We start from the raw sequence: 26,569 nt of genomic DNA, 5'->3' as shown, positions 1-26,569 counted from the left end.
TGTCAATACCTGGTGTTGCATCGAGTTAATTGTGCATGCTTTTGATAACGTGTAGTAGATCATATGTGGCCGGTGGTACCGCTGCGCTGCTTCATTCAATGCTTTTATTTTGCCGGGCTTCGCCCCTCTCGGAGTGAGCGAGACAGGCTTATCACGTGTGTGGTCCCCAGGCAAGCCGGTTCGGCTCCGCTCGCCGGTTCTCGGTCGTTGTCGTGTCCCAGAACGGCAACATAAGCGGTCGAACAATGATGGCGGCTCAACAAACATCCAGTCTACGCATTCAGTACTCGAATCAGTGTTGCTCAAGTCGCGCCAGTGTCGACACGCGAACACGGTGCATTGATTTTTTAGCGAAACTCGGTATCGTTCCGTGTTTCGAACGGTTCAGTGATAGATAGAAGTGAAGGATCCGAGTGTACAAGTGTGTGGTTATGTGGCGGCGAGTGATATGACAGCGTGCGCCGCCAGACGGACCCCGGCCGTCTTCATGAGGATACTGGTGACAAGCCTGGCCCCGAGATCATGGTGGCTCCCGATTCCGAGGCTCCTTCGAATCCTCGGATAGCGGGTGCCGCGCGTGAGAGCCCCTCCGCCGCCGAGGCGCGCCACAGCACCGACCTGTACATCCGCACCAGCTGGGTAGACGCCGCGCTAGCGCTTTCTGAACTCGAAAAGGTGCAGTGCTCCCTCAATCAGCAATACTTACAGTGTCAAGTTCCGATTGTCATATTGCACGTGTGATTGTTTTTCTGCGAATGTCAGTCGCATCGGCCGAGGAACGCGGCAGCATGGAACAGTGGCGCTGACTAGCGGTAATTGTGCGTACTATCAAGGCCGCGCGTATTTCATAATTAAAGGCCATCATAACATAGCACACAAAATAACAAGACATTGATAACAAACCGATGTTAGTGCATAATTTTATAGAATCTTCATGGCTGGTAACAGTCCAACAGTTGAACCCTTTAACTTCTGATGAGTTAGTAAACTTCATGGTATGATCATGTTTACTATCATCATCATGTCTATGATCATGGCTATAAGTACAGATTTAGCATTAATGTCTTCAGCAAGAATTAATGCTGTTTGTAAAGATAGTGCTGCGTTATTTGAACAGCTGGCATTTTTATGACTTGTAATATCTCAGTCAGTACTGTCTGAAAACAAGTCATGTCATTCGCTAATATTTTATCAAAATACATTCTAATTACTACTGATACAACTATAGTATGTCATCTTAACGAACTATCAAACATGTGAAAGTCAACAAGTTAGCTGAAATCCAAACATCTCAGATGAACTTTCCAGAATAATCTTCTACTTGGCCCAAAAATCCTTGACCTTCAGTAAGTTTAGTGGAATGTAAGCTTACATAATACCAGTAAATGGATGTAATTATAGAAAGCTTTGAAATTGTCGAGCCGAGAGTCTACTATAGCTACCTGCCTGTAAGGACGGGTTCGTTCGGGGAAGGTAGCGCTTTCCTAGAATCCCGCACGCAAGCCCGGCGGTGGTCCTCGCCAGACCCATTTGCAAAATCTTCATAAAATCTCTCACTAACATTCAATAAGTAACAACTTTTAAGTCATCTTTTCAGTCAAGATATTAGGGTCACTGTCGCAGTTTCAACCCCAAAAGGGAGCTGTGGTAATGAATTTGTGGATTACCGACTACAAAAACATAAATAGTTGCTATAAATAACGGAAAATAACTAGGCTCTTATAAAAAGCACAATAAAAAGAGCTGCAAGGTTGATAATGTTAATGTAGACATGGTACGTTATTTACGTGTAATGTTGGAACTGTCGGTTGTATGCAAGATGAAGCAATTAAGTCGCAGCGGGCCGGGCGCGGCGCACGCGTCGGCGCGGCGCGATAGAGACATCAGCCTGCGCGCGCCGCTCTATTACACCGAGAGAAACTCGTGTGGGCCGTAATGTTATGTGCAATTTAGATTATAGGGCCATATTTTTTTTATAAATTACCATCCATTGTTTATGTGTGATTTATTTATTGTTTACATTGGTAAACAAAAAATGGAGATCAGTTTGCGGAATTTCAGATAGAGAAATTAGATCTGTAGTTGTAAAATCTTGTATGGCTGCTAATCAGTTAGTTACAAAAATACCAAAATGGCAAAATATTTGTTTTAAATTAAACCATCTGAAGTAGAATTTATTCAAATATTTAAATTACATAACTTCTTAGCTCCAACAACAAATAAAAGAATACTATTCTACAAAGTTTTATGTCTGGCAGGACCGCACAGGGCTCGCCTCGTGGAATTGAGACATCTTGTGGTTTCCGATCGTGCATCTCGTTCTATCTCACCAGAGAACAGATTCTTTCCCTTTCTCCCGGTTTTACTTTACATCTCTTTCGCACCCGTTTTTCCCATCTATAGTTTGTCTTCGTCCAAACATTGAGTAGGTATGCCGGCGGTCGGCAGCTGCGATGGAAACCTATAAATGATTGTACACCCACGATTTTCAAAGGTGCAGCTTTTATTTTGAATCTTGGTTATTTTCAGATTGACCACTGAATTAGAATTAGACAGCGGAAAACGGTAGATTGACTTATTGCTGGGAGAATTCTTCCAACCGCAAATTCTGATTTGAGGCAAGAAGTGATCAGGGGTAGAATATCGGTGCTTGATTGAGTGTGCCATTGGTTAACCGCAGAGCCGATGGCAGCACTTCTGGTTTCAAATTACGAGTGTAACGTTTAGCCGCCGGGACCAGCTCAGTGAGCGTAACACGTGGCTCACACACATCATTACACATTCAGTATTTTCCCCATCAGTGCCCTTGCTGCCGTCCCAGTGGCCTACAACAGCTGGTCTGCTACAGTCGAGAGACCATCAGACAACATGATTGTTGCAGTTGCAAACACACTCTTATTACAACTGCATAAGATACCAGTGTTTAGCTTGATGTGCCGTTGTCTGTACATTCTCTATGTGTCGGTCAGAGCGGCTGCCAAGAGATTTATCGCCGCCAGAACGCTAGTAACCTAGTGCATCATGATAGTTTCCATCATATGGTCGGCTAAACCGGTTCCACGGACCACCGATCTTTGTAACTTTCTCAAATATTCAATGTGACATACCGTTTGTTTGCTTCACCAATCTAAATTAGAAATGAAAAGTAGAGTATACGAAATGTTAAATTTCATTTAAAAGCCAAAAGGGTAACATTAGGGTTGAGGGTTAAATCCAAACATTGACGCAAATATTTAATATTGAAATGCAACAGGTGTGATATTTGTTCCATGTGATTATTTTGGGTATCTCTGACGTAGGTATCCGGTTGAAAATTCAAACAATATTTAATTAGTTACATCAACAAGTTGATTAACTTTCTCGCTGTACGCACCATTCCCTCTTCAATGTCTGCGTTTTAATCGTAATTTTCAAAACATAGGTACTGGTAAAATATGTATTATTTAAAATGACAGTCAGACAGGTGTCTTCCTTTTCGTTCATTTCTATTGTCAAACATACGAGTAGTTCAAAGTTTAAAGGTCAAAGAACAATAGACTGATAAAAATATTACTTGTCCCGGTCGCCACAGCAGATGGCTCAAAAGGAAGTGTTAAATATGATTAACCTTTTATTTTAGAATACTTATTGATCCTATGATCTACTAGCTAGCTTTGCCCCGGTGAAATTCAGCCTCTAAAAGAAAATCGAATGTCATTGAGAAATAATGTAGTAGCTTTTTACCGGTAAAAGTACAAATTCAGTAGTTCCAAAGATTACTTTTTTAAACAAACTTTTTTACTGTGATTTATTATTGTGATTTTAATAGCTTTTAAAAAGATTCATNATATTCACATGCATGGATCCAGAAACCGGTTTTTTGACTGATTTATGTTACTACTAACCTAGATTTTAAGTATAATATTGTTACTAACACAATGTATGGATCATAATGGTCTGATAATAAACGTATTATTATTATTATTATTAACCATGAAACCAACTAAGTAAGGTAGTAAAAGGCATCATGTCATCAAAAAATATTCATAGCTACAACTACATACTATTACACAAACCAATGCTGCAATGTAGAGTTTTGGCAACTCAAAAGCACTTTATTTATTTTCACAAATAAGACCCAATTTCAATAATGTCATAAGTTTGGTGTACCTACTTACTGGTTACAACATATTTTTTTAATAAAACATAATTGTTAAAGTTAAGTACAAATGCAATAAAATCTCAGATTCTACTAATAACACTATACTAACACACACAGCATAGCCGGCTTATTGGAAATCTGTTAATTTAGTTATTTAGAAGACATGTGGCGAGCTCGTAAAGTTACATAAAGAACAAAGTGTCAGTGACATTCAACTGGCGGCGAACAAAACGTGATGCTCCTCAGAATGGCTGCTCTTATTTGCATACAGTTTGTGATATCGATAAAACGTGTACTAAATGGAGTCACCTGTTCCCACTTAAGTACCGTGAAATAAGCGATTCGAGGTATTTATTGACATGCTGACCCTGTTTAGCATGTTCCTCTGTTTTATCGGAATAATTACAACCTCAATAACAAAAACACTTAAAACTCAGTGTTGCTGAACCAATTACAGATATGAGAAACGTAGCTATTTGTGGATGTTATTTAAATATCACGTGCATTGACTTAGTTTCATCGTTCGAGTGAGCNAACAAACTTTTTTACTGTGATTTATTATTGTGATTTTAATAGCTTTTAAAAAGATTCATCATCATCATCATCATCAACAGCCCTTTACAGTCCACTGCTGGACTATGAGCCTCCTCCACTATAGTGGAGGGTTTTGCCAGTGCCGTATTATCCATAAGGCACTTTAGGCCAGTGCCTAGGGGCCCATTATAGCCAGGGGCCCAGCCTCAGATCANGAGTGAGCAAAACTAATATTTATGGAAATTTATTTCTGCCGAGAGCTTAGTGGTTCTATGGGATGCGTCGTGCATTCTGATGTTATAATGGAGGTAACACCCACGTCCTATTATATGCAGATATTGTGACACCGGCTTAGCCCGTGGTGGCGGGAGTCGGCGGATGTCAGAGATCACACTTCGCATGCTCTCCTACGCATGCACTTGATCCTAAGGTGGAACAATTGAACATTTATGAGTCAATGATTGATCGATAAGCAATTCAATTCATCCTTCGACTAAATTACTCCACTCAATTTGAGCACACAGAATTGTTTTTGGAATGAATGAAGGGATCTACAGTTCCTAAAGTTCCTATACTGCCTATAGTAGAACTTAGGGATGTAGGATGATCCGATCTTTGCGTTTAAACATAGCAATTTTGGATTAGTAGAAGGACAGCATTGATTTGTTCTGAAAAAAGTTTCACAAAAGTCCTTATCAACAGCACGATGCCATGAAGTCGCAGATAATCATATGAATAACTTGAACTTCTTTGTTGAAGTGCAGCTTAGTGTGGACATGACTTGATTAAATGACATAGGTATTATGCAACAGCGAATGAAGAATGCTTATCACGTCGTATATGACACGTCCCAGTGAGGCTACTTGAAGGGTAATATGCATAAAGGATCACGATCCGTTTGTTTATTCAGGATGTAAGGGTTTCAAATAGAGATACTTAGTAACACAATTATAACTTCCGCGTTAATTGACATTCATCAGTCTAAATATATATCTATATTAAGCTAACAATTTCAATGACCTCTGATAAGAAACGAAATCAGTCTGAAAATGTTGTAAGTTTTGATTAATCGTCCAACTTCTGTTAATTGACTATTCGGTGACATCCGATTGCTTAATATTTTACTCCAAAAGGATACTCTTTTGAATAATACTTTGTAAGGTAACCAAGTATGCAGGCGTTTGGTTCGAATAGTGGGGTGTTTCTCAACAGGCTGTAGTAGCAATGAGAACGTGCTCATAGTGCCCTAATCTCTTATCTGCAGGAAGCGCACTCGCCGGCGCCGGCGCAGCGCGGATTATAACAACTAATCCAGTTCTTGCGTCAACAACAGTAGCCTGCACTAGGGAGTTTTCCGCACACTCGGCTTAGTTGCCTTAGTGTTGCATAAGTGCACCATTTGGTATCTAAACGGAGAATCCTCTGTACGGTGGTGGTGCAGCGTGATGCGTTGCGTACGGTACACGTGGGCTGCGCGGGCGCTGGGGGGCGCGGGCGGCGCGGTCGCATTCCGGCCGTGACGTCACGCCCACCCAAAGCGCCCGACATTCACCTCGCCGCTCGCCCGCCGATGCCGAACCGTTCCACTGCTCTCGCTGTATCTGCCATTATTCTTACTACGACTATTTATTTACGCTCAGGAGCTAAACATCACCGATTCGGCGGGAAACGACCGATGGTTCAGCGAACCTGCTCCTCGCACAATAGCGCGGTTCAGTACACCGATTGAAAATAAACGCCTTGGAATTCGCTCAGGTCGCTAACGATGTTTTAATTGCAGTTATAAAGCTTCGCATTTCGTTCTCGCGAGCTGCGAGTAACGCAGTAGCGGTTAAAGCTGAGCCGTTCCCAGGGTTCGTCCAAACCGTGAAAGTTATTCCTTATAAAAACCAGATCTAGTCAATATTGATGGTGCGCAATTTGTTGAAATTAATTGACTCGTCAGACGGGAACATCATTGAGAAAAACAATTTAACACGGTCGTAAAAATACAGAGACCGCCCGCACTTCGCTCACATCGGGAGAAATGCGGCGGAAATAAGGGTACGAGTATCTTAAGGCTGGATCGCGTAATCGTTGCGTTCAACACGAGACGTCGATTGAGTTATTATTATGCAATTAGTGGGCGCTTGACGAGATTCGAACTGTGCCCGGGCGGCTCATCCCGGCCGCGCCGGCGCCAGCGCAGCCGCGCCTGTCTCTCACCGCCGTACGTCATTAATCACAATCAACTGAGAAATTATTTCGACGTTTCAAAAACTTTGATATTATTATGATCTCCCGTCAAAATGCTCGTCGCAGTTCGGGATCGAGGGTTAAAAGAGCGAAAGGTCTGCGTGACGCAGCATGTTGAGCAGCTACTGGTTGTAAAATAAAACTACCTCTGCAATTCATGTACAAGGAGAGTTAAGATGACACGTCCATTTTAACAGTAGCTGTGGAATTCGGATGACGTTAACTTACATCACGAAGACAAAGGTTATTAGAACGTAATCAAGCTACCATTGATCAGAAATTCACTTCCGGGTTAACTTTTACTGCAAAATTGACTAGAACATCCTAAAAACGCAGTCCAAAAACACTAAATTCATGTTGCTGAATCACTGTAGCTTGTCATGTTTAACTTTCTCGACTCCACTAATAAATAAAGTACTTCTTAGCAATATTAACAATTTTGTCAATTCAAAGACATTCACAATTTCAACCCACATTTCATTTTGCTTTATGTTATCATCATCATCAACAAAGGATGTTGGTCTCATAAAGAGAACTTCCAAATCATTAGAATCATCTTTATCAGTTAAATTTTTGGCTGCTAAACATAACGTGTTTGCTGATAAACTTATTAATGCGAAATGACTTCCACCTTCTACTTATGCTTGCTTTATTCTGGCAAACTGAATCCTTTAACTGGAATATGTAACAATTGAGACCGATTGAATTTCTTAATCACTTCGCTACGCCTCTAAATTAGGAATAAAATAATGATATACTAATATCGAACTCCGAATTTTACATTGACTCTAGGTGCAGGTTCTTCTTCCATGTTGCATAAACTGATATTGAACTCGACACTGAATTTTACATTGTCTCCAGGCATAGTTCTTCTTTTCTGTTCCCGGTCTGCCCCGGGTGCCAAGCATCAGGGGTGACAACGGTGTGATTTGTACCCACTGACGCCCAAAAATCCTGGGGGGCACCAAACCATTCTGGGGTGCCTTAGCCACCCGCTATATGTAGGGTGCCAAGTTGCCAACCCATGCTACGCCGCCACTGTCCATTCCTAATGTAGCAAATGTCCACAGGGCAACATCGAAGGCGGGCGAACGTCGCTGTGGATCCGGGCCTGGCTGCAGGAACAGCTGTTCATCCTTGGCTGCTTCCTGCAAGGGGACGCTGGGAAGGTCTTGTTCGTCGCCATCCTCGTGCTCTCGACCTTCTGCGTCGGGCTCAAGTCCGCGCAGATACATTCGAGAGTCGACCAACTCTGGGTACAAGGTAAGTTGTGTTGATGCTTCAACATTTAAAGTTAAGGACTTTGCAAAAGCGATTGTTTTCAAAATGGTCACGGTCAGATATAAAAAAAGCATTAAAGCTACGAGTATTTAGAGTTAAGACTATAGGAAGCCTGATATTCTTATTGAATTGATGACTTTTAAGCTTCACATGACTGTGATTTAGTCATTAATGACCGTTCTTCATGTAGGGTAACTAGGATGTTCAAACTTCAAATACGTATTCGGATTCGGTGTAAATTAAAATAAAATTAAAATAATTATGTGTTACTCCCTTTCATCTTTCATTTATTACTTAGGTAAGTACCTACTCACTACATAAATATTATGCGTTGAATGTGCAATAAAGGAAGTGCATTTATTTTGTTATTCTGGTCGACACATGCATTGCGACTGAATGCAAGATTTGAAAACAATTAAACGAAATTAAAGGCTAGTATCGTACCGGACGCAGCGGCAAGATCTTCGATTGTCGAATTAAAATTCATCGTATTAAAATGAAGTTTATCGTTTAAGGGCGCGACAGCCGCGGCGCGCTTGTAGTCCGCGCCGCAGTCGGGACACGTCGCCGCGCGGAAGTCGCTGCGCCCGCGCCGGCGCATTTGTATTCTACGGGACGTATTGTGCCACGACGTCTATATCTTGATGCACTTTGTAACTTTTTTGTATCACGAAAGAATATCAGCTTTCCACTTCCCGTTAATTTTGTTGGGTTTTGTAGTTTTTCTGACTTTATCTAAGCTTTCTCTACCTTTTTACTTAGGTGGAAATGTAGCGACAATTTTTTTAAATTTTTAGTCATCGCATAATTTTCTTAGTCATTAAAAGATAAGTCCATAGTTAAAAAAAACTTTTACTAATCTAAAACTAATTAAAATAAAGATATTTATCAAATACATAAGTATAATATAACTATTAACTCTTTACAGTCATCCCAAACAGCCACTCTCCATTCTCATAAATTCCATGTTATATTCGATTTTAATACGAATTCTATTCTTATTGACCGAATTTATTGATTTTATTGATAGTTATCAGTATTCTGTTTAATTTGCGTGTTTTTATGGTAGCACAAGAATGTATTTGAAGTCAACAAATTAGATTCAAAATACTTCTATGTGCCACAACCGCCAACCTACGCAGAGTTGACAGTCGTAAAAATAGTTTAGCGGTTTAGCGTATACATTTTTAACTATTTATAGAAGTTATATGGATTTAACAGGTGACTTTGTAAACTTTTCTTACATTTTTCACATATTTTGTCGATTTACCTGACAAGCCGACATGAAAGAACATCTCTAACTTATACGCATTTAAGTGCAAATGTATTGACCACTAACGTTCGTACACTCCATAAAATAAATGAGTGTAATAACGTGTTTCTCAAATATTTAATTTTACAACTTGTTTGTCCACTAATACTCGTTTTACTATCCCCGATTCCCTTGGCATTGAATACGAGGAAATGACCTTAAAGGCCGAGACACAAAAGGGTGAAATAAAAGAACAGACCTCCATCAAAGTTGGGTGGTCCTCAGATTAGTTTTATGATTATTTGGGATTGGCGGACGAAGAGAATTATCCTTAAAATTGTGTATTTAATAATTGTTTTTATGGTGGACTTATATTTTGATGTGAACGGAAGCTCGGGGGTATTAGGGATATCCGTTGTTGACTGTGCAACATCCCTCTATTGATTTTAGCGCTAGTACACGTAGTACGCTAAAATGATTTTTGCGTAGTAATATTTTAGCGTCAAATATTACAAAATTTCTTTAAAGGGTACTTTACTCCATTGGAGTAGCATACTTTTACTTTCAAATGTTAAGTAAAACGTCAAATCCTTATGCGTAAGAAGGTCAAAGTTCGAAAAAGTTTCTACGAGGCTAACGCAAGCTCATGGGAATACACGCGGTTACTCAATAAGCTCACGGCATGATGTTTTCTGTATTTATTTAAATCGGCCTCTGGAATGCGTGACTTTATGATATTGAATCATTAAGTAGGCATTTTGAAATCTCAATCATGACTTTGATCCACTCATATGATTCGAAACCAGATGACACTATTTATTAATGATTGTAAGTAGGTAAGTCAAGTGTGTGAATAAATCGGGTCCGCAATATACAATAAGTAACTCAAAAATATCTATACTATACATGTTCATAGTGCGTACACGGATTTACACAAAAAATAACGTTGAAACACAGTCAGTAGTACAGCTGTACTTATCTTTATAAAGATTTCGCGTTACCTCTTTCTTTCATGGAGGAAGTGGGCGATTTTATTAAAGCACCTGTCGCTTCGGCTGCCGCTCTCGGAGTGCAAGTTTTTTCAATCGATTTCTTATCGTGTATATGTAACAAAAATTACCTACCCAACCCACCCACTCAGAAGTACGAGGAAATCAAAACACCAAAACAACCCAGACCTTTCATTCTATAAAAAGGAGAACAACATGATTCCTCATTCATTTATAAATGAACACATCACTGTCCAGTTTTATTAAGAGCTCACTCTATAGCTACTGTCCAAATAACACAAATATTCGAAGCGAACGGCCTCACAAAACCTTATCGCGGAACAAAGCCGGCTGTTAAACAATGCCGAAGATCCTGGAGTCGCCTAACAACTTAATTAGGTGGCCCGCGGCCGCCCGTAAATATCCCCACGTGAAATTACGACCAATAAAACTAAAAAAATGTATAACATTTCTATTGACTAACAAAAAACGAGGGATCTGATTGTGCGCCCGCTTTTGTGAGGAGACGTCGTGCTGCGCTCCGCTCCGTTCCGTTCCACACTTGCCTTTTATTATTCGAACGTCGATTCCAAAGCTCCATGCCGTAGCCAAGTTCAAAACAAAGTAGAAAATATTCAAGAAAAATGCAACAGAAAAAAATCACAGTGTAAAACATAAAGTCCAAGATATGCATGCACTTTCGACGTACAAAAGATATCGACGAATCAGTAGAAAGGAGTTTACAATTAAACTTCTACACACGGGCTGATTAAACGTCTACACGCATTTGCTTAGATACAAATCTATGCATGTCAAATTCCTGAATAAAAGACCTCCCAAAGGTAGGTTAATTACATGGAGTTTCATGTAATTTGTAATCAAACATCGAGCCTACCTGCGATGTATCATCGACCAGTGCGTACCGCACGCAGCTTCAAGTTCTGTGGCGTGCGAGCTTCTTTCTAAATGCGACTAGTTTTTGTGCCCGAAAACCGGTCACCAGAGCAATGGATTTGCTAACCGTGACCCTAATGTTAATACGGGTTGTTTATTTTCTGTTTCTTGAACGTTACCCAGGAAGGACATGTGACGCAAAACATTATTAAGATTTATGTCCGCAATGTCTGCTATAGATCATTGGCTTTATCTCTCGTGTTATGTGAGACTTGTAGGTACTTTTTACTTGAATAGTGGGGTGTTCGCACAAGATTCGACCGCGTCAGTCGCAAAGGACGCGGTTTGTTTATTTCGCCATCCATCTGTTGTCTACGCTCTGGCTAATTTGCATAGAGGGCCAAGCGGGGGTGCGCGGGGCGCGGCGCGGACCACACCGGCGCGGCGCGCGCGCGGGTGGCCACAACCACATGCGCCCGCGCACGTACTGCCTCGCTCCCCGCGCACCTATCCGCGGACGTCATTCATTGCAATCGTCCGCGTTGATCGCCCGCTACCACATCGAGTAGAAATGTTGTCATTATCGTCCTGCACGCACAGAGAATGCAATAAAATGCCCGAGATTCGCATTGACCGCTTCAAAGTTGACAGATTTAGATACCATTGTCACTAACGAGTGCAGTGCGTCAACTGTAAACATAACTTATATTTTAGTAGCAGGGACATGAAAGGCGCCGCACGTCAGTGACATAAGAGACCGATAACCGCGATGAGCGTGAAAGCTCGGCGCGCAGACGCCGCGATAACCCCGCGCGACCTTGCGATGTTTCCGCGCTTTCCAGCAGACCCTCAGCGCTCGCGTTTTACGGGCGTATTTAGGAGCGTGCGCATACATTCGTTATGTGAAACGTGTCGTAAACTTAAACCGTTTCTAAGTTTTTTCTCCAAACAACTAATCCCTCGAAACGATTCATAGCGTCAACAATCCGATACTTAAATCCATCTCCACGATACCAACGAGTGGTGGAGTAGCGTTCGCGTCGTAAATCGCGCCCACGGCGCTAGTAGGTGTTAAAATAGAGGCGCCCTGTGCGGCCCACCGACTCCGATTCCATTCCACTTGCTTTATGATAATCCCTAATATCCGGCACGAGGCGTGTTCTATGTTTAGGTTGGAGGAGATCAGCCCTTAAATTTATCTCATTAACGGATGGCTCATATTACCAAACCCTTCACCAGATACGACATTTAGGACCAAAATAAATAATAGTATGGTTCTGGATCCTATTCCGAATTGAAACTTAGAACATTATGTGACTCTACCTTTCATGCTGATCGCTTAACAAGCAAGTCAAATGCTTGTTAGGCTGCATAAGCTCATTAAGTGACTTCAACAAATAATGAAGTGATATTTAAATGTTAAAATCACAATATAAATTTATTAAGATACAAAAACTCTTGACAAGGCTCTATACTTTTTGTCGGAATCTTTTTTGTAATTTGTAACGCTTATTAAGCTCATTTACATACAAAGTGTTCTGCGAAAAGGCGATGATGACATTAGTATTATTACAATCTCGGGACAAAAAATTGGCTTGTGGTCTAACAGGTGGTATGGGCTGAACCTTATTGGCATGCCGCTCAACCTGTGCCCTCGGCGAACAATGCATTCGGCACTTTAGGCACAAATTGTCGCGGTTAACTATTCATATAGCTACATAGGCAGTTTTAAAATTGCTCCAAGTAAATGTGACTTGCTCATATTTTCATAAAACACAAAACTTTAATGGCTTGAAACCTCATTTGACTCTACATCGCCTTACGCTGACTTGTTGTTGTAAAGGAAGTGTAGCGCTTTCCAAGAAAACTATTTCAGTTTACGGCGGTGACTAACATAATCCTATAGAGATATGAATAGTCATTTTCATGGCACGATTCATCAATACGTTTTCTATTTTACCGTTGCTATCACCTTTACGCTTCATCATGTAATCTACAGTAAAACGTCGGAATGTGTGAGGTTATGGCAATTATTATTTATTGTCTGATCTGTGTTTTCAAATCTATAATTATGATTTTCCGTGTCTAATAAAGAAATTGCTTTGAGTGGTTTGAAATTTACACTCGTATACACACCAATTGAAACTTTCGAACTTTAGTGGTTTTATTCCTGTTCATCCGCAAAGGAAGTGCATTTTGTAAGTCAATCTGAGATTCTAACGAATACCTACCTACTTATAAAGTTGTTTCCTAATAAAAATAAATGAACATCGATGGGGCCTTGGTAGGGTCGCTGACAGGCCACATTTTTTCTGACACTTCACAAACCAAACCAAATTTAGTGCAAAAAAATTGGACAAACCGGCCCAAGTAAATTAGCTGGAAGGGTGTTAATTGGAACGAATTCCCGCGTCGTACTGATAACGAACACGACTCCTCGCAGCCGACGCAAATGGCTGAAGGGACCTTTTTAAATTCCTCATCACTATTGAATTGACTTCGTGATGAGTACACATTGAATTAATATTTTAAGGTTCTGTGTTAAATGACCAAAAACTTCGATAATTTGAGATTCTACGTTTATTATTCTTGTTTTAAATTAATGTAGAGCGACAGCACATGGTGCTATGCATTTTTATGTTTTGCTGTTATGCTGCTCTGCCCTCATTTATATGATAATCAACATCCAGAATGAATCAATCAATATTAAATAAATAAATACCCTTTACTACTGCGTTGAGAAAAAGCGTATATAGAATTTGGATGACATAAACGGTGACTTTCGTAACTGTTGAAAATCAAAGAACATTCACATTGTATTCATTTTTAATTAAACCCGAACACATGGTGCCGTAGTTTGACAGGGAGGGTGGGAGGGAGACGGGATGGGTTGTCACAACTTCGCGATAAATCACTGGTAGATGTGTTAACTGCCACTCCGCTCCGGCTAACGTGTCGACACTCTCCAATAAACCATAGGTGCTGATGGGGTGCGACAGCTAAAATTAAACGCAGTTTTTATACCACCACATTCCTGACGTGGAGTCGTATTCTTAGATTGAATTATGCTGCGCTTGATTGCTTTCAACGGAAAGCTCGCTACATAAGTCAGCTTTCAAAACGATAAAATTAAATAAGTTTCTTGGAAACATGAACTAAATCGCCCGCTAAACAAATGTATTTTTCTTTTAATCGAAACCGTGCGAATGGCATTATAAACGCCTGTCTTTATTATCTATATACATGAACCTAATTAAGTAAGAGCGTCAATATTGTTTAATGTATTTAATTGACTGCCTCAAGGTGACATGATGAACGTTATTGTCATGTTCTACTTCAGGCAACGACGTACGGAACCCACACAGAGAAAGCAGGTGCATTATCAGCGGAGCCCAGCGTAATTAATGAAGACAGAACGCCGGTGCCAGTACGAGGCAGTATTTAAAACGCTAAAAGCTTCGGAACATCCATCAATTCAATATCACATTAAAAACTTGTCCTTGCTTCTACCTTTATAACATGTTTTTACCAAAACAGTTATTTTATTTCATAGGTATTTTTGTATTTAAACCATTTGGATACAGTAGATACTTCTTAGTAAAAATATCATCGTTGATTTGTGCATTACCTATTCCTCCAATTAATTTCTATGCGTTATTACGTCTTTCTTAAACGGTTATTTTAAATTGCCCTGTTTTTTAAATATCAGCACTTACTGCTCCTTATCCATACGGTTTTTGAGTTATGTGGCCAATTTATGGTATTCCTATGTATGGTACTGAACTTTTTCTTGGTCAGGAACTTTAATGACATAATTTACGAAACAATTACTTACTATATGTATTATTTATTCTTATTAAAAACGAATCAGGGTAATTACAAAATAATCAGTATATTTATTTTGTATTCAAAAGCCAAAAATAATTAATGTCAACACAATTAAATTGCGATTAAGGTATAAAATCACAGTATTAATGAATGCGAACAGGTGACTTGCCTGAAAGAAAACCAAATAATGGCTATGCGTATCGATTAACAGTTAATTACAGACAAAAACGGAAACTGCTTAATTTCGGTTAAAAATTTACATAAATGTTTATTGGAAATGATAGTGTTATGTTTTTTTATATCAGCGCTGCGTTCTTTTTATAAAAGTAAACGTCTTTGTTGCAGAGGGTGGGAGATTAGAAGCAGAACTAAAGTACACCGCGAAGGCACTGGGCGAAGCGGACTTCTCAACACACCAGCTCATCATACAGACCGCTAAGGACCCGGACGCATCGCTGCTGCACCCGGGAGCTTTGCTGGATCACCTAAAGGTACCTACACTTACAAGTTATTGAATCTATACAAATATTATAAATGCGAAAGTAACTCTGTCTGTCTGTCTGTCTCTCTTTCACGCCTAAATCACTGAACCGATTTTGATGAAATTTGGCATAGAGATATTTTGAGTCCCGGGAAAGGACATAGGATAGTTTTTATCCCGGTTTTTGAAAGAGGGACGCGCGCGCGATAAAGTTTTTCTGTGACAGACAAAATTCCACGCGGGCGAAGCCGCGGGCGGAAAGCTAATATCTTATAATAGATAGGTCACTAGAACAGTAGACTAGGATATTTTCTTCAAGTTTGTATCAAGTTTTAGACTCGAATTAGAATACAAGCCCAGCTAAAACTAGCATAGTTGAACCTCATCCGTTTGATTTTGACGAAAACCTAAACATTATATTCTACGATCTATTCTAGTAGTAGTAATATTGTATCTATTGTAGAATCTACATAGAAATTTGATTTCTTGGCATTCACTATGAAAGTTACAATTTGATGCAATCATGCTATTGGAAGGTAGAGCCCTCGCGGCATCGCAAAATCTAGATAGCGCAGTCCAATTTCAGAGTATGCGCTTAGATTTCATTGATTTTAGTGTAACCGACCGAATCTGACCCCTTAGTTTCTAAACATAGTAAGATCACAAAATCATGAATGTGCCCTGTACAACGTGATACCATCCAAAAAAGATATGAATCGCAATTCAACGGTTTTTTCGTCGTTTCTACGCAGGTAGTCCACGCAGCGACCCGAGTGACAGTGCATATGTACGACCTGGAGTGGCGGCTGAAAGATCTCTGCTACAGCCCCAGCATACCAGACTTCGAAGCGGAACACATCGAGAACATCTTCGACAACATCGTACCTTGTGCCATCACCACCCCGCTTGACTGCTTTTGGGAAGGATCCAAGCTACTTGGACCTGATAATCCTATTTACGTACCGTAAGTACTACTTCATGTAACAATTGAAATCCTGGATAGATTGATAGGACCTCTGGTCTTTTTAAAGGGTACAGGATTGTAAAAAATATATTTTATTTTGCAGTATTCTAAAGAATAAGCTACAATGGACGCAGTTAAACCCACAAGATGTGTTAGAAGAAGTAAAATCATTGAAGATCCAGTTCCCATGGAGAACGATGGAGGCTTACATGAAGAGAGCGGGCATCACATACGCTTACATGAAAAAGCCGTGCCTGGACCCCACCGACCCTCAATGTCCAGAGACGGCACCCAACAAAAAATCAGGCCATGTAAGTTATCTAATTTTTATTATCTTTATGTATGTAGTAAGAATAATATCGCACTCCGGTAACCATACCTACTATGTAATCGCTTATCGCTATAATTCTCGACGGAACCGTTTGTAAAGTTTTTAGATCATTAGGGCAAAATACCGTCTTTTGTGTCCAAGCGAGAGTGAGCCATGTTTGAAATCATTTGTTACGGTTGCGTGAGACCCACATTAGGGACCATTACGACAACTCCCGTCCTTTTATGAAGACTTCAATTTACGACAGTTTTACTGGCACATAAATAAAGCGTGTTGGATCACGACAAATAAAATAACTTTATCAAGCGAACGCATAAACTTTAAATACTTTCCATAATAATAAAATATTTTTGGAAACGGTAATAAGGCAGGATGAAAGCGGTCGCCGCCGGGCAGATGGCGCGGCTACCTGCGCGGCGCGGCGGGCCCGAGAAAGTTACACAACTAACTATCCGACCACGTGTGATTACATCGTCTCCGTGCGACACTGTTTCGCAAGGAAATATTTACTCATTAGTCGGAACTCATGTTTCTCGGAATTAGTTATTACTGAAACAGAACGAGCAGTCACGAATTAGTACCGCAAAAGAACGGTGTATTTTGTTTTCAAATTACCTTGGACAAAACAGCGCATTGGAAGCGCACTCGGTCGGAGATCGTTTTTGTTAGCACGAGTTGGGTCGGTGCCGCCACCCACGTTCGGCGAAGGGCCGCGGCGCAGATCTGGCGCGCATTGTCCCTTGCGCCCGCGCAGCGGACCGCGCCGCATTATGCGGGCGCATTGTACACGCTTCAATGGGCCTCGTTTGCCGCTGCTATCGCCCGTCACAATGACACTATTATATCAATAATGCTCACTACTCGTTACAAGAAAAGTTTCGAGGAAACATCGTAAATTTTGTATTTCGTTTGCTTTGTCCCCTAAATAATATAGTCAAGAGCAGGTGACGTTATGTCAAACTGGGTTCTTGGAACCCGATTAAAATGTCTTGCGACATGCACCTGATTCTTTTACTGATGTGAATTTACGACTGATAAAATATTCGATTGGATCGTAAAATCAACCTACCTGCGATGAAATTTCGAAGCATGTAATTAAATTATTTTTAGGAAGGTGAAGCCAGATACTTATTCCTCTTTCCCAAATCAGATTCCAGATGTAGCAGCCGAGTTGTCCCACGGGTGCTACGGTTTCGCGGCCGCGTACATGCACTGGCCCGAGCAGCTGATCGTCGGCGGCGCGACGCGCAACTCCACGTCGGCCTTGCGCAGCGCCAAGGCCCTGCAGACGGTGGTGCAGCTGATGGGCGAGCGAGAGATGTACGAGTACTGGTCCGACCACTATAAAGTGCACCATGTGGGCTGGAATCAGGAGAAGGCGGCGGCTGTGCTAGACGCGTGGCAGAGGAAGTTTGCAATTGTAAGTTTAATGTTTAGTTCAATGTTTCAAATAAAAAAATGTTTTTGTAGTAAAGCTTTATGAATTTTAAGTCTCCAATCATTGATTCATCGGCAAAATACATTTCATGTATTTATTTTCTCAAACCAATAATTATGTCATTAAATAAATCCCTTTTGTCCACAGGAGGTCCGCAAAATGACCACATCAGAAGCGGTGTCATCTTCATACAGCTTCTATCCCTTTTCAACTTCGACACTCAACGACATCCTTGGCAAATTCTCAGAACTGTCCCTCAAGAACATTATTTTGGGCTACATGTTTATGGTGAGCAATTTTTGTTTAACTTTGGTTTGTCTTTTGTTTTTACGTTCTGTTGATTTTCTTTTGTTTTATTTTTCTTTAGCTTATTTTTTGTTGATATTTCAGTTGATTTATGTCGCCGTGACTCTGATGCAATGGAAAGACCCCGTTCGCTCGCAAACCGGTGTTGGTATAGCCGGTGTCCTACTCCTCTCTATCACGGTAGCTGCCGGCCTAGGTTTTTGTGCTTTATTAGGTGATTATTTATTTTTTGTTTCATAATTTGTTTTTGTTTTTATTATTCACTTAGTCTTTTACAGTTATTTTTATGATTTTTTTCTTACTCTTCTCTGATTTCCATGGTATACATGAAATGTTTTCTTCCAGGTATTCCATTCAACGCGTCCAGTACCCAAATCGTGCCGTTCTTGGCCCTCGGTCTAGGAGTGCAAGACATGTTCCTCCTCACACACGCGTACGTGGAACAATCTGGAGACGTGCCCAGGGAAGAGCGTACTGGGCTGGTGCTGAAGAAGAGTGGACTTAGCGTCCTGCTGGCTTCCCTCTGCAATGTCATGGTGTTCCTGGCCGCAGCCCTCTTGCCTATTCCAGCGTTGAGGGTATTCTGCCTACAGGTCAGTAACTATTTAACTAATCAACGAAATATTTACCTAATCAATCAATAATGATAATGATTGTCAAAATGTACAAAAAGAAAATTAAAAATGGTGTGTTTTTGTTTTCAGGCTGCAATTCTTCTACTCTTCAATGTAGGATCAATGCTACTAGTGTTCCCCGCCATCATCTCCTTGGACCTTCGACGGAGATCTGCCGCTAGAGCTGATCTACTTTGCTGTCTTCTCCCCGAAAGCCCGCTGCCTGTCAAACAGAAGAAGATCAATGAACGATCGAGATCACGGCCTGAAAAAACCAAGGTATGATTATAATCCATTTCGGGGTAATCAAATAAGAGTTGTTTAAAATAAAATAAATATACTTGCATCCTATTCAAACTTGACTAAAAATAAGCTTAAAATTTACAGACCAATTGGAAGGATACCACGAGACAACCGTTAGATCCAGATGAAGGCGGCAACACTGAGAAAACCTGCTGTCTGAGTTTATCTTTGACCAAATGGGCGAAAAATCACTACGCACCTTTCATCATGAGGCCAGCAGTAAAGGTATATTCCCATCCTATTACTTATTAAAGTGTTATTAATTTCTAACTTGGAGTCCTCAAGACTTACTTGATTTCATTATAATAACACATTGTTTTGTATTTTCAGGTTACATCTATGTTAGCGCTGATCGTATTAATTTTAGCTAGTGTATGGGGAGCAACTAAAGTGAAGGATGGTCTGGATCTTACCGATATAGTGCCAGAAAATACAGACGAGCACGAATTCCTCTCAAGGCAAGAAAAGTATTTTGGATTTTACAGCATGTACGCCGTTACACAAGGAGATTTTGAATATCCCACGAATCAGAAGCTGTTATACGAATACCACGACCAATTCGTTAGAATACCGAACATAATAAAGAACGACAATGGTGGTTTGACGAAATTTTGGCTTAGCCTATTTCGAGACTGGCTTCTGGACCTACAAGCTGCCTACGACAAGGAAGTTGAAAGTGGTTGCATTACCAAGGAATGCTGGTGCAAAAACGCAAGTGATGAGGGTATACTGGGTTACAAACTCATGGTGCAGACGGGACACGTGGATAATCCTATCGACAAGACACTAGTCACTCTAGACACCAAGAACGGTCACAGGCTAGTCGATAAAGACGGTATTATAAATCCGAAGGCGTTTTACAATTATCTATCAGCGTGGGCGAGTAACGATGCTCTGGCATATGGAGCGTCACAAGGTAACTTGAAACCTCAGCCTAAGACGTGGATACATTCACCTTCTGACACAGATTTGAAGATACCGAAATCGTCGCCTTTGATATATGCACAGCTCCCGTTCTATTTATCTGGTCTCAGCGATACGGAGAGCATAAAGCAGCTGATAATGTCAGTCCGCGAGCTGTGTTTGAGATTTGAAGCGAAAGGATTGTCTAATTTCCCGTCTGGTATTCCGTTCCTGTTTTGGGAGCAGTATTTGTACTTAAGAACTTCGCTGCTCCTAGCCCTGGCTTGTGCGTTAGCTGCTGTATTTGTGGTAAGTGAAAGTCATTAAATAGTACTCAATTATATTTGATTACTTAAAAGATGTTCATGGTTTTAATGGTAAATCGTTTTTTTCAGGCTGTAATGGTTTTGCTTCTAAATGCGTGGGCAGCGTTACTAGTGACTCTGGCGTTAGCGACCTTAGTGCTACAACTACTGGGGACGATGGCGTTGTTGGATGTCAAGCTTTCTGCAGTACCAGCGGTCTTACTAGTTTTGGCCATCGGGCGAGGCGTGCATTTCACCGTACATTTGTGTTTGGTAAGTTCTTATGTTTTTTTACGCACATATTCGAGTAACGGTAAATGAGTAGTTTGTATAGAGTTTGATGACTGATCAGATGTCATTTCTTTACCAACCGATGTTAACATCTCAGAAAACATAATAGTATGTTTCCAAATAGATACTGGATGCTTCTAGTATTCTATTCTTGTAGAACGTAATAAATTATGGCTAGTTTCTAATCCAATCAGAAAGCTCACCTGTCTGCGTTTCACGTCCAACCCATTCTCAACCAGCATTTTTCTGCAGGCATTCGTAACCTCCATTGGCTGTCGACGGCGGCGCGTGGCGCTGGCACTAGAAGCAGTCTTAGCCCCAGTGGCCCACGGCGCGCTGGCTGCTGCACTAGCGGCCGGCATGTTAGCCACCAGCGAGTTTGGCTTCGTGGCGCGGCTGTTCCTGCGGCTGCTGTTAGCGCTGGTGCTGCTAGGGCTGGTGGACGGCCTCCTCTTCTTCCCCATAGTGCTATCGCTGCTAGGGCCTGCGGCTGAGGTAATTTCAATCATCAATCATTTCTGTAAATAAAAAACAACACCCTCAACAAAAGTAGAGTCATTTATCTTTTGCAAAAAGGGCTTTAACAGTTGATTCAATAACTTTTCTGCGACATATAAATTCTGGAACGTAATGAAACTGAATCTACCGCTAAAATACCCATTCAGAAGAAAAACTGTACCTAATAAGGCTATATTATTTTAGGTTCGACCTCTAGAGCATCCAGAGCGTCTGTCCACCCCCTCACCGAAGTGCTCGCCAGTGCAACCTCGGAAGTCCAGCTCGAACAATACCAGCAGCGACAAATCCCGCGCCAAGTCTTCCGCGGCGCGGCCTAGCGCACCTTCCCTCACCACCATCACTGAAGAGCCTCCAAGCTGGCACAGCTCTGCTTCCTCAGTGCAGTCATCGATGCAGTCCATCATGGTCCAACCAGAGGTGGTGGTGGAGACGACCACGTACAATGGCAGCGATTCTGCCTCGGGACGGTCCACGCCAACGTCCAAACCGCATTCTGGTGCTATCACTACGAAGGTAATTTTCAAAATCAATCATAATTTCTTTCCAGCTTTCAAGCCTGCAATGTCTTAACCAAACTGCGAACAAATACACAAAATAATAGACTCACTTACCTACTAATTCATGTTTTTTGTAATATTTCCAATACGATAATGTTATTGTTTATGGAATAAATGACTATGACTATGACTAATATTTATCTTCATTTTAGGTGACGGCAACAGCGAACATCAAAGTGGAAGTGGTAACTCCTGGCGACAGAAAATCACGAAGAACATACCACTACTACGACCGCCGACGCGACCGCGACGACGACCGTGAGGACCGCGATCGCGAGCGGGACCGCTACCGCGACCGCGAGAGGGAGCGAGACCGCGAAAGCATGCGGGACAGAGAGAGATCGCGAGATCGCGACCGCAGGGACCGGTATCGAGACGACAGAGACCACCGCGCCTCCCCAAGGGAGAACGGCAGGGACTCTGGCCACGAGAGTGACTCCTCTAGACATTGAAGCTCAGACTGTTGTGTCAGGTGAATCTTGCGTCGTGTTAACACGTTAAATACTATTGTATAGTTAGTTGAGGAATAGCATATCATCGTATGCTCGGATGAAGTGACATCTTTACTTATTGTAGAATGTCAATAGTTGAGGGCGTGAATCGTGTCATGTTTTTGTTCGCAACACAGCTCATGTTCAACGCCTTAAGACAGTATTACGATGGTTATTTTAAGCTAAGTTTTTATTAAACAACGAATATAGTGGAGGCTACATTTATTCGGTGCGAAGTGCTAGTATCCGATTCACAGCATATGCTTTATTGTATACAGAGTGGTACTGAAATCATTCCAATGAGGGTCGCACTAGTACTTCTTCGGGGTTGTTTCTAACCAGTAACAAACAATAAAGCTCATCCATTTGTCTTAGACGCGTAATATTATTTTGAAGCTGTACAATATTGTTCACTTTTGTAATCGGCAGCTTTTCTGAATGTGATGTATTAGATTGTATTTACTGGTGGGAAACACTCCTCTGCATTCACGGGCGTGAAAAGAGTGGAAAATGTTGTGCATTCTAATTGTAAAGACCAAATATCATTTTAAGGACGTCATAATGTATTTTGTTTCGCGTGTTCCTATATAAAGACATTTCCATTGTCGTCACGTGCTACTCTTTGTTACAATTAACTTCCCCTAAGACTGTGGTCATATAATTTTATTAATTTATCATATTATTTATTTTTATTATGTATAATTTTATTGTTCTGTCACCAGAAAGATCTGTGGAAAATCTCAGATTTATTGTACAAATTAATTAGGTCTAATATTAGTCTAGGTACCTATTTATGAGATTATTTAGTGTTCTAAATATACCTTATCTGTATTTTTGTGATCTTTAGGTAAACATTTAAGACTGCATTTAACGATCAAAACACAGTATTCTGTGGTTAAGTATCACCGGAGCAATGCGGCATTTAGGATCAATATGAACTGACAGATATACTGACCTCAGTAGAAAAACAAATTAATAAATAGAGTTGTGACGTTTTGTGCAAAGTACTTATTAGATTGTATTAATTTATGCGTACCTATGTAAGTTAACGATATTCTGTAAATATAGAAATAACTATCTGTAACAGTAACGTAGGCGCTGTGCCCGCGCCGCGGCGGGTGAATACTTTTGTATCGTTTATTTTTATACAAATTTAACTGACATATTGTCGAAAAACTATAGATGGTAACCCAAACGAAGTGTTTTATTAGTATGTATCGTTTTAAAATGTTAAACTAAGATTATACCGACAATGCTTTCCTTCATTTTATACAATTTATTTATTTTAATCTGTTTTGGACAAATATTGCTCAAAAATATTTGAAGCTCAAACACATTTTAAACTCAATAAACTTTTATTCTCTCATTATAGATTTTCCCATTTCCCATCTAATCTGTCTTTAACGCTGTTTTATTACCAAATCTTGTACAATGTTTGTTTTCATATTAGTCTATTGTTATTTTTACGATGTACGTTGTGGAAGTTTCAACACTCTTGAGAAATTATTGCCTACTATTTTCTCTGCAGCATTTATTAAAAATGCCATGTGAATCAAAATAAAATGTCAACTATATTGAGAAAATAAATGAAACACCGTGTAATGTAAACGTTTTTGTTTTATTTAATTTGAAGTGCAAGGCGGTTTGCTCCGTTTCACTTTGAGCTACCCGCGCGTATATTTCAAAGACTCGCGCGACCGCTCGCGGAGCTTTTAATAACTGCAACTTATTATAAGCAGCAAAGCTCTTAATTTTTTTTTTTCATAAAAAACAGAATCGGCTCAGTAAACAGGGACAAAGCAAAGTATGCGAAATAATTAAAAATAATGATTTGTTAAAGTCTCTCTACTTACCCGCAACTGAAAAACATAAACCTGAGCTGAAAGCGTTAAGCATAGACGAATTTTATTTCCGGTTTCTTATAAGTAATTATGAGAAGTTTGCCAACCAGATTCTATTGTTTTCCAAATTACCTACCTACCTAAATCTATTTACCCGACGTAACATAATTCAGATTTTAAAAGTAAAGCTCCGCGCCTCATTTAAATTGACAGGAGCTTACCAAGTGAGTTAGGTATAATGAAAGCAATCCACCCGGCGCACGGTGATCCGCTTAGTCTAAATTATAAAGCGGCGGAATTTTGGCGGTAGTAACGCTGTGACATTCCTTAGAAAGCGGGAGCGCGGGAATCAATAAAGGATTTCCTGGCGTCGTGCCCACGCATGTGCGTGGCGGCCGCGTGGAGCGACCACCGGCCGTGACCCCGTGCGACCACCAGCTCGCGCCGCCCCAGCCTCCGTGCTCCATGCCCCCATGATCCCACAGCCTCCGCTGTCCGCATCGGTCACTGACCATCGCTTCGCAGCCGTATGCTGAATAAATCTCGGTAATAAGTAGTAGGCCGCTGCGTTATTGGGCGTATGATTCGCGCGCAGCGTCAGTGCGGGCGCGGCGCGGGACGCGGGGAGGCGGGGGGTGCGCGGCTCACACGCTCCGTCCTCGCCCTGCGGCCCGCACCGACACCGGCCGCGTCCGAGCTGACACTGCACGAGCACCGATGAGTCGAGTGGCGTCCGCCCTTCCGTGACATTGTTGTGACTTACGAGTGGTGTTGTTCGATGTAGAGCGAGCCGGTGCAGTGGTCGTGTGCGCTTGTCATGTGGGGAGTGCGATGGCGCTGAGGAGGAGAATGTCGCCGCGGCGCCCGCTGGCGCTGCTGGCGTTGCTGGCGGCCGCCGCGCTCGCCAACCAGCTCGAGGATATCCCCCACAACGAGTAAGACATCTGACATTCAATTTTCGGAGATAAAATTAGCGGACGTGAGAGATGCAACGAAAAGCTCGAAGGAAAACATCACTGGAAAGCATGAAGTTCCTTGATGTATTTTCTTCACTCTACATTTACATTTCTGGCATCCTTTCAGCAAGCATACAAAGTAGCTAGGTAGCCAATTTATCACGAAAGTCGACATTATCAAAAATACGTAAAGTTAAAGAAAAACAATGCGAAAGCATTCAAGAAGTTTAAACGGTTTCAGCGCTCTGCGCGTAGTAAAATTTTACAATGTAAGGGTTGATAATACTACCTTCTGAGCAATATTTATCACAATTTTGGTATTGAAAACATAAATTACTGTAACAGGCGTCTTTCTGAAAACTATGTTTTAATGAAAAGAGAGTCACCGGTCGCAGCATACTACATTTTTCTCGTAGTACCTACACGTAGTACGTAACCTATTGCAAAAAAATTACAATAGCTGCTTAATATTTTATTTATTTTTTAATTAGGTATAACAGTGCTTCCGATATTATTTACTTATCGTCTGAAGTAACATGCCCGTAGCATTTGTGTTTTTAAAAATCCTTAGCTCATTTACGTAAACATGTTCACTGTAAGGATTCTGAGAATCTGCTCAGGTTTCATAATTTGAATATACTTTAAGCGGATTGCTCTGGCAAATTAGGTAACAACATACATCAACGGTATAATATTCGGGAAGGCTCTAATATACAAGTTACAAAACCTACCTACTAAAATCTTGCTATATTCAGCTGAAAAATACGTTCAGCAATATGCGACTACTTCTGTTCATTGATCACTGGATAGTACTACATAAAGCTGTTATAAACAGCGTATTTGATATTGTAAATAAGACTTCTTTACGTTTGTATTCTCCGAACTTGGAAAGAAAATTGGGACAAGGATAACGTAATGCCCCGATCGACTTCCTCCTACAACTTTAAATGACAAAATTTAAACAACTTTGCAACTGATTTGCCATACACACATACGTAACTGTAGGTACGTAGTCTTGGCTCAAATAAATGAACCAATTAGGTACTTTGGCGACTGATGTCTGTCCAGTCGTTAATGAAAATGATTGCAATATGGATGTAGTTCGGAAGATACAT

General features: G+C 40.9%; 2 protein-coding genes across 3 annotated transcripts in view; both read left to right on the top strand.

Annotated features, from left to right (window-relative positions):
• The first annotated feature begins 265 nt into the window (after positions 1-265).
• Positions 266-24,231, top strand: ptc (protein patched). The gene is made up of 16 exons (XM_028302944.1): positions 266-675; positions 7,981-8,173; positions 15,500-15,645; positions 16,388-16,599; positions 16,703-16,910; positions 18,081-18,350; positions 18,516-18,656; positions 18,759-18,888; positions 19,020-19,267; positions 19,379-19,567; positions 19,676-19,816; positions 19,922-20,803; positions 20,890-21,072; positions 21,343-21,585; positions 21,793-22,122; positions 22,319-24,231. The coding sequence occupies exons 1-16, from the start codon at positions 523-525 to the stop codon at positions 22,616-22,618; spliced, it is 3,969 nt and encodes a 1,322-aa protein (XP_028158745.1). The 5' UTR covers positions 266-522; the 3' UTR covers positions 22,619-24,231.
• Positions 24,232-25,163: 932 nt separating this feature from the next.
• Positions 25,164-26,569, top strand: part of stol (voltage-dependent calcium channel subunit stolid) — a 61,208-nt gene continuing 59,802 nt past the window's right edge. For both annotated transcript variants that reach the window (XM_028302998.1, XM_028302997.1), the window contains exon 1: positions 25,164-25,433. In XM_028302998.1, the coding sequence (XP_028158799.1) occupies positions 25,330-25,433 (104 nt within the window). In that variant the 5' untranslated portion in view covers positions 25,164-25,329. The remainder of the gene's footprint in view (positions 25,434-26,569) is intronic.

Source organism: Ostrinia furnacalis, unplaced genomic scaffold (assembly GCF_004193835.3).
Source record: "Ostrinia furnacalis isolate ACB-3 unplaced genomic scaffold, ASM419383v2 OfSCF1172, whole genome shotgun sequence".
Lineage (NCBI taxonomy): Eukaryota > Metazoa > Arthropoda > Insecta > Lepidoptera > Crambidae > Ostrinia > Ostrinia furnacalis.
Note: the sequence above shows the minus strand (reverse complement) of the source record. Positions and strands in the feature narration are given on the sequence as shown.

What these genes read in the sequence shown, in the direction of transcription:
- ptc (XM_028302944.1), top strand. Translation starts at nt 523, where the DNA reads ATGGTGGCTCCCGATTCCGAGGCTCCTTCGAATCCTCGGATAGCGGGT. An exon ending in CGACCAACTCTGGGTACAAG is followed by an intron (nt 8,174 to 15,499) that starts GTAAGTTGTGTT and finishes TCTTTGTTGCAG; the next exon opens with AGGGTGGGAGATTAGAAGCA. An exon ending in CCAACAAAAAATCAGGCCAT is followed by an intron (nt 16,911 to 18,080) that starts GTAAGTTATCTA and finishes TTCCCAAATCAG; the next exon opens with ATTCCAGATGTAGCAGCCGA.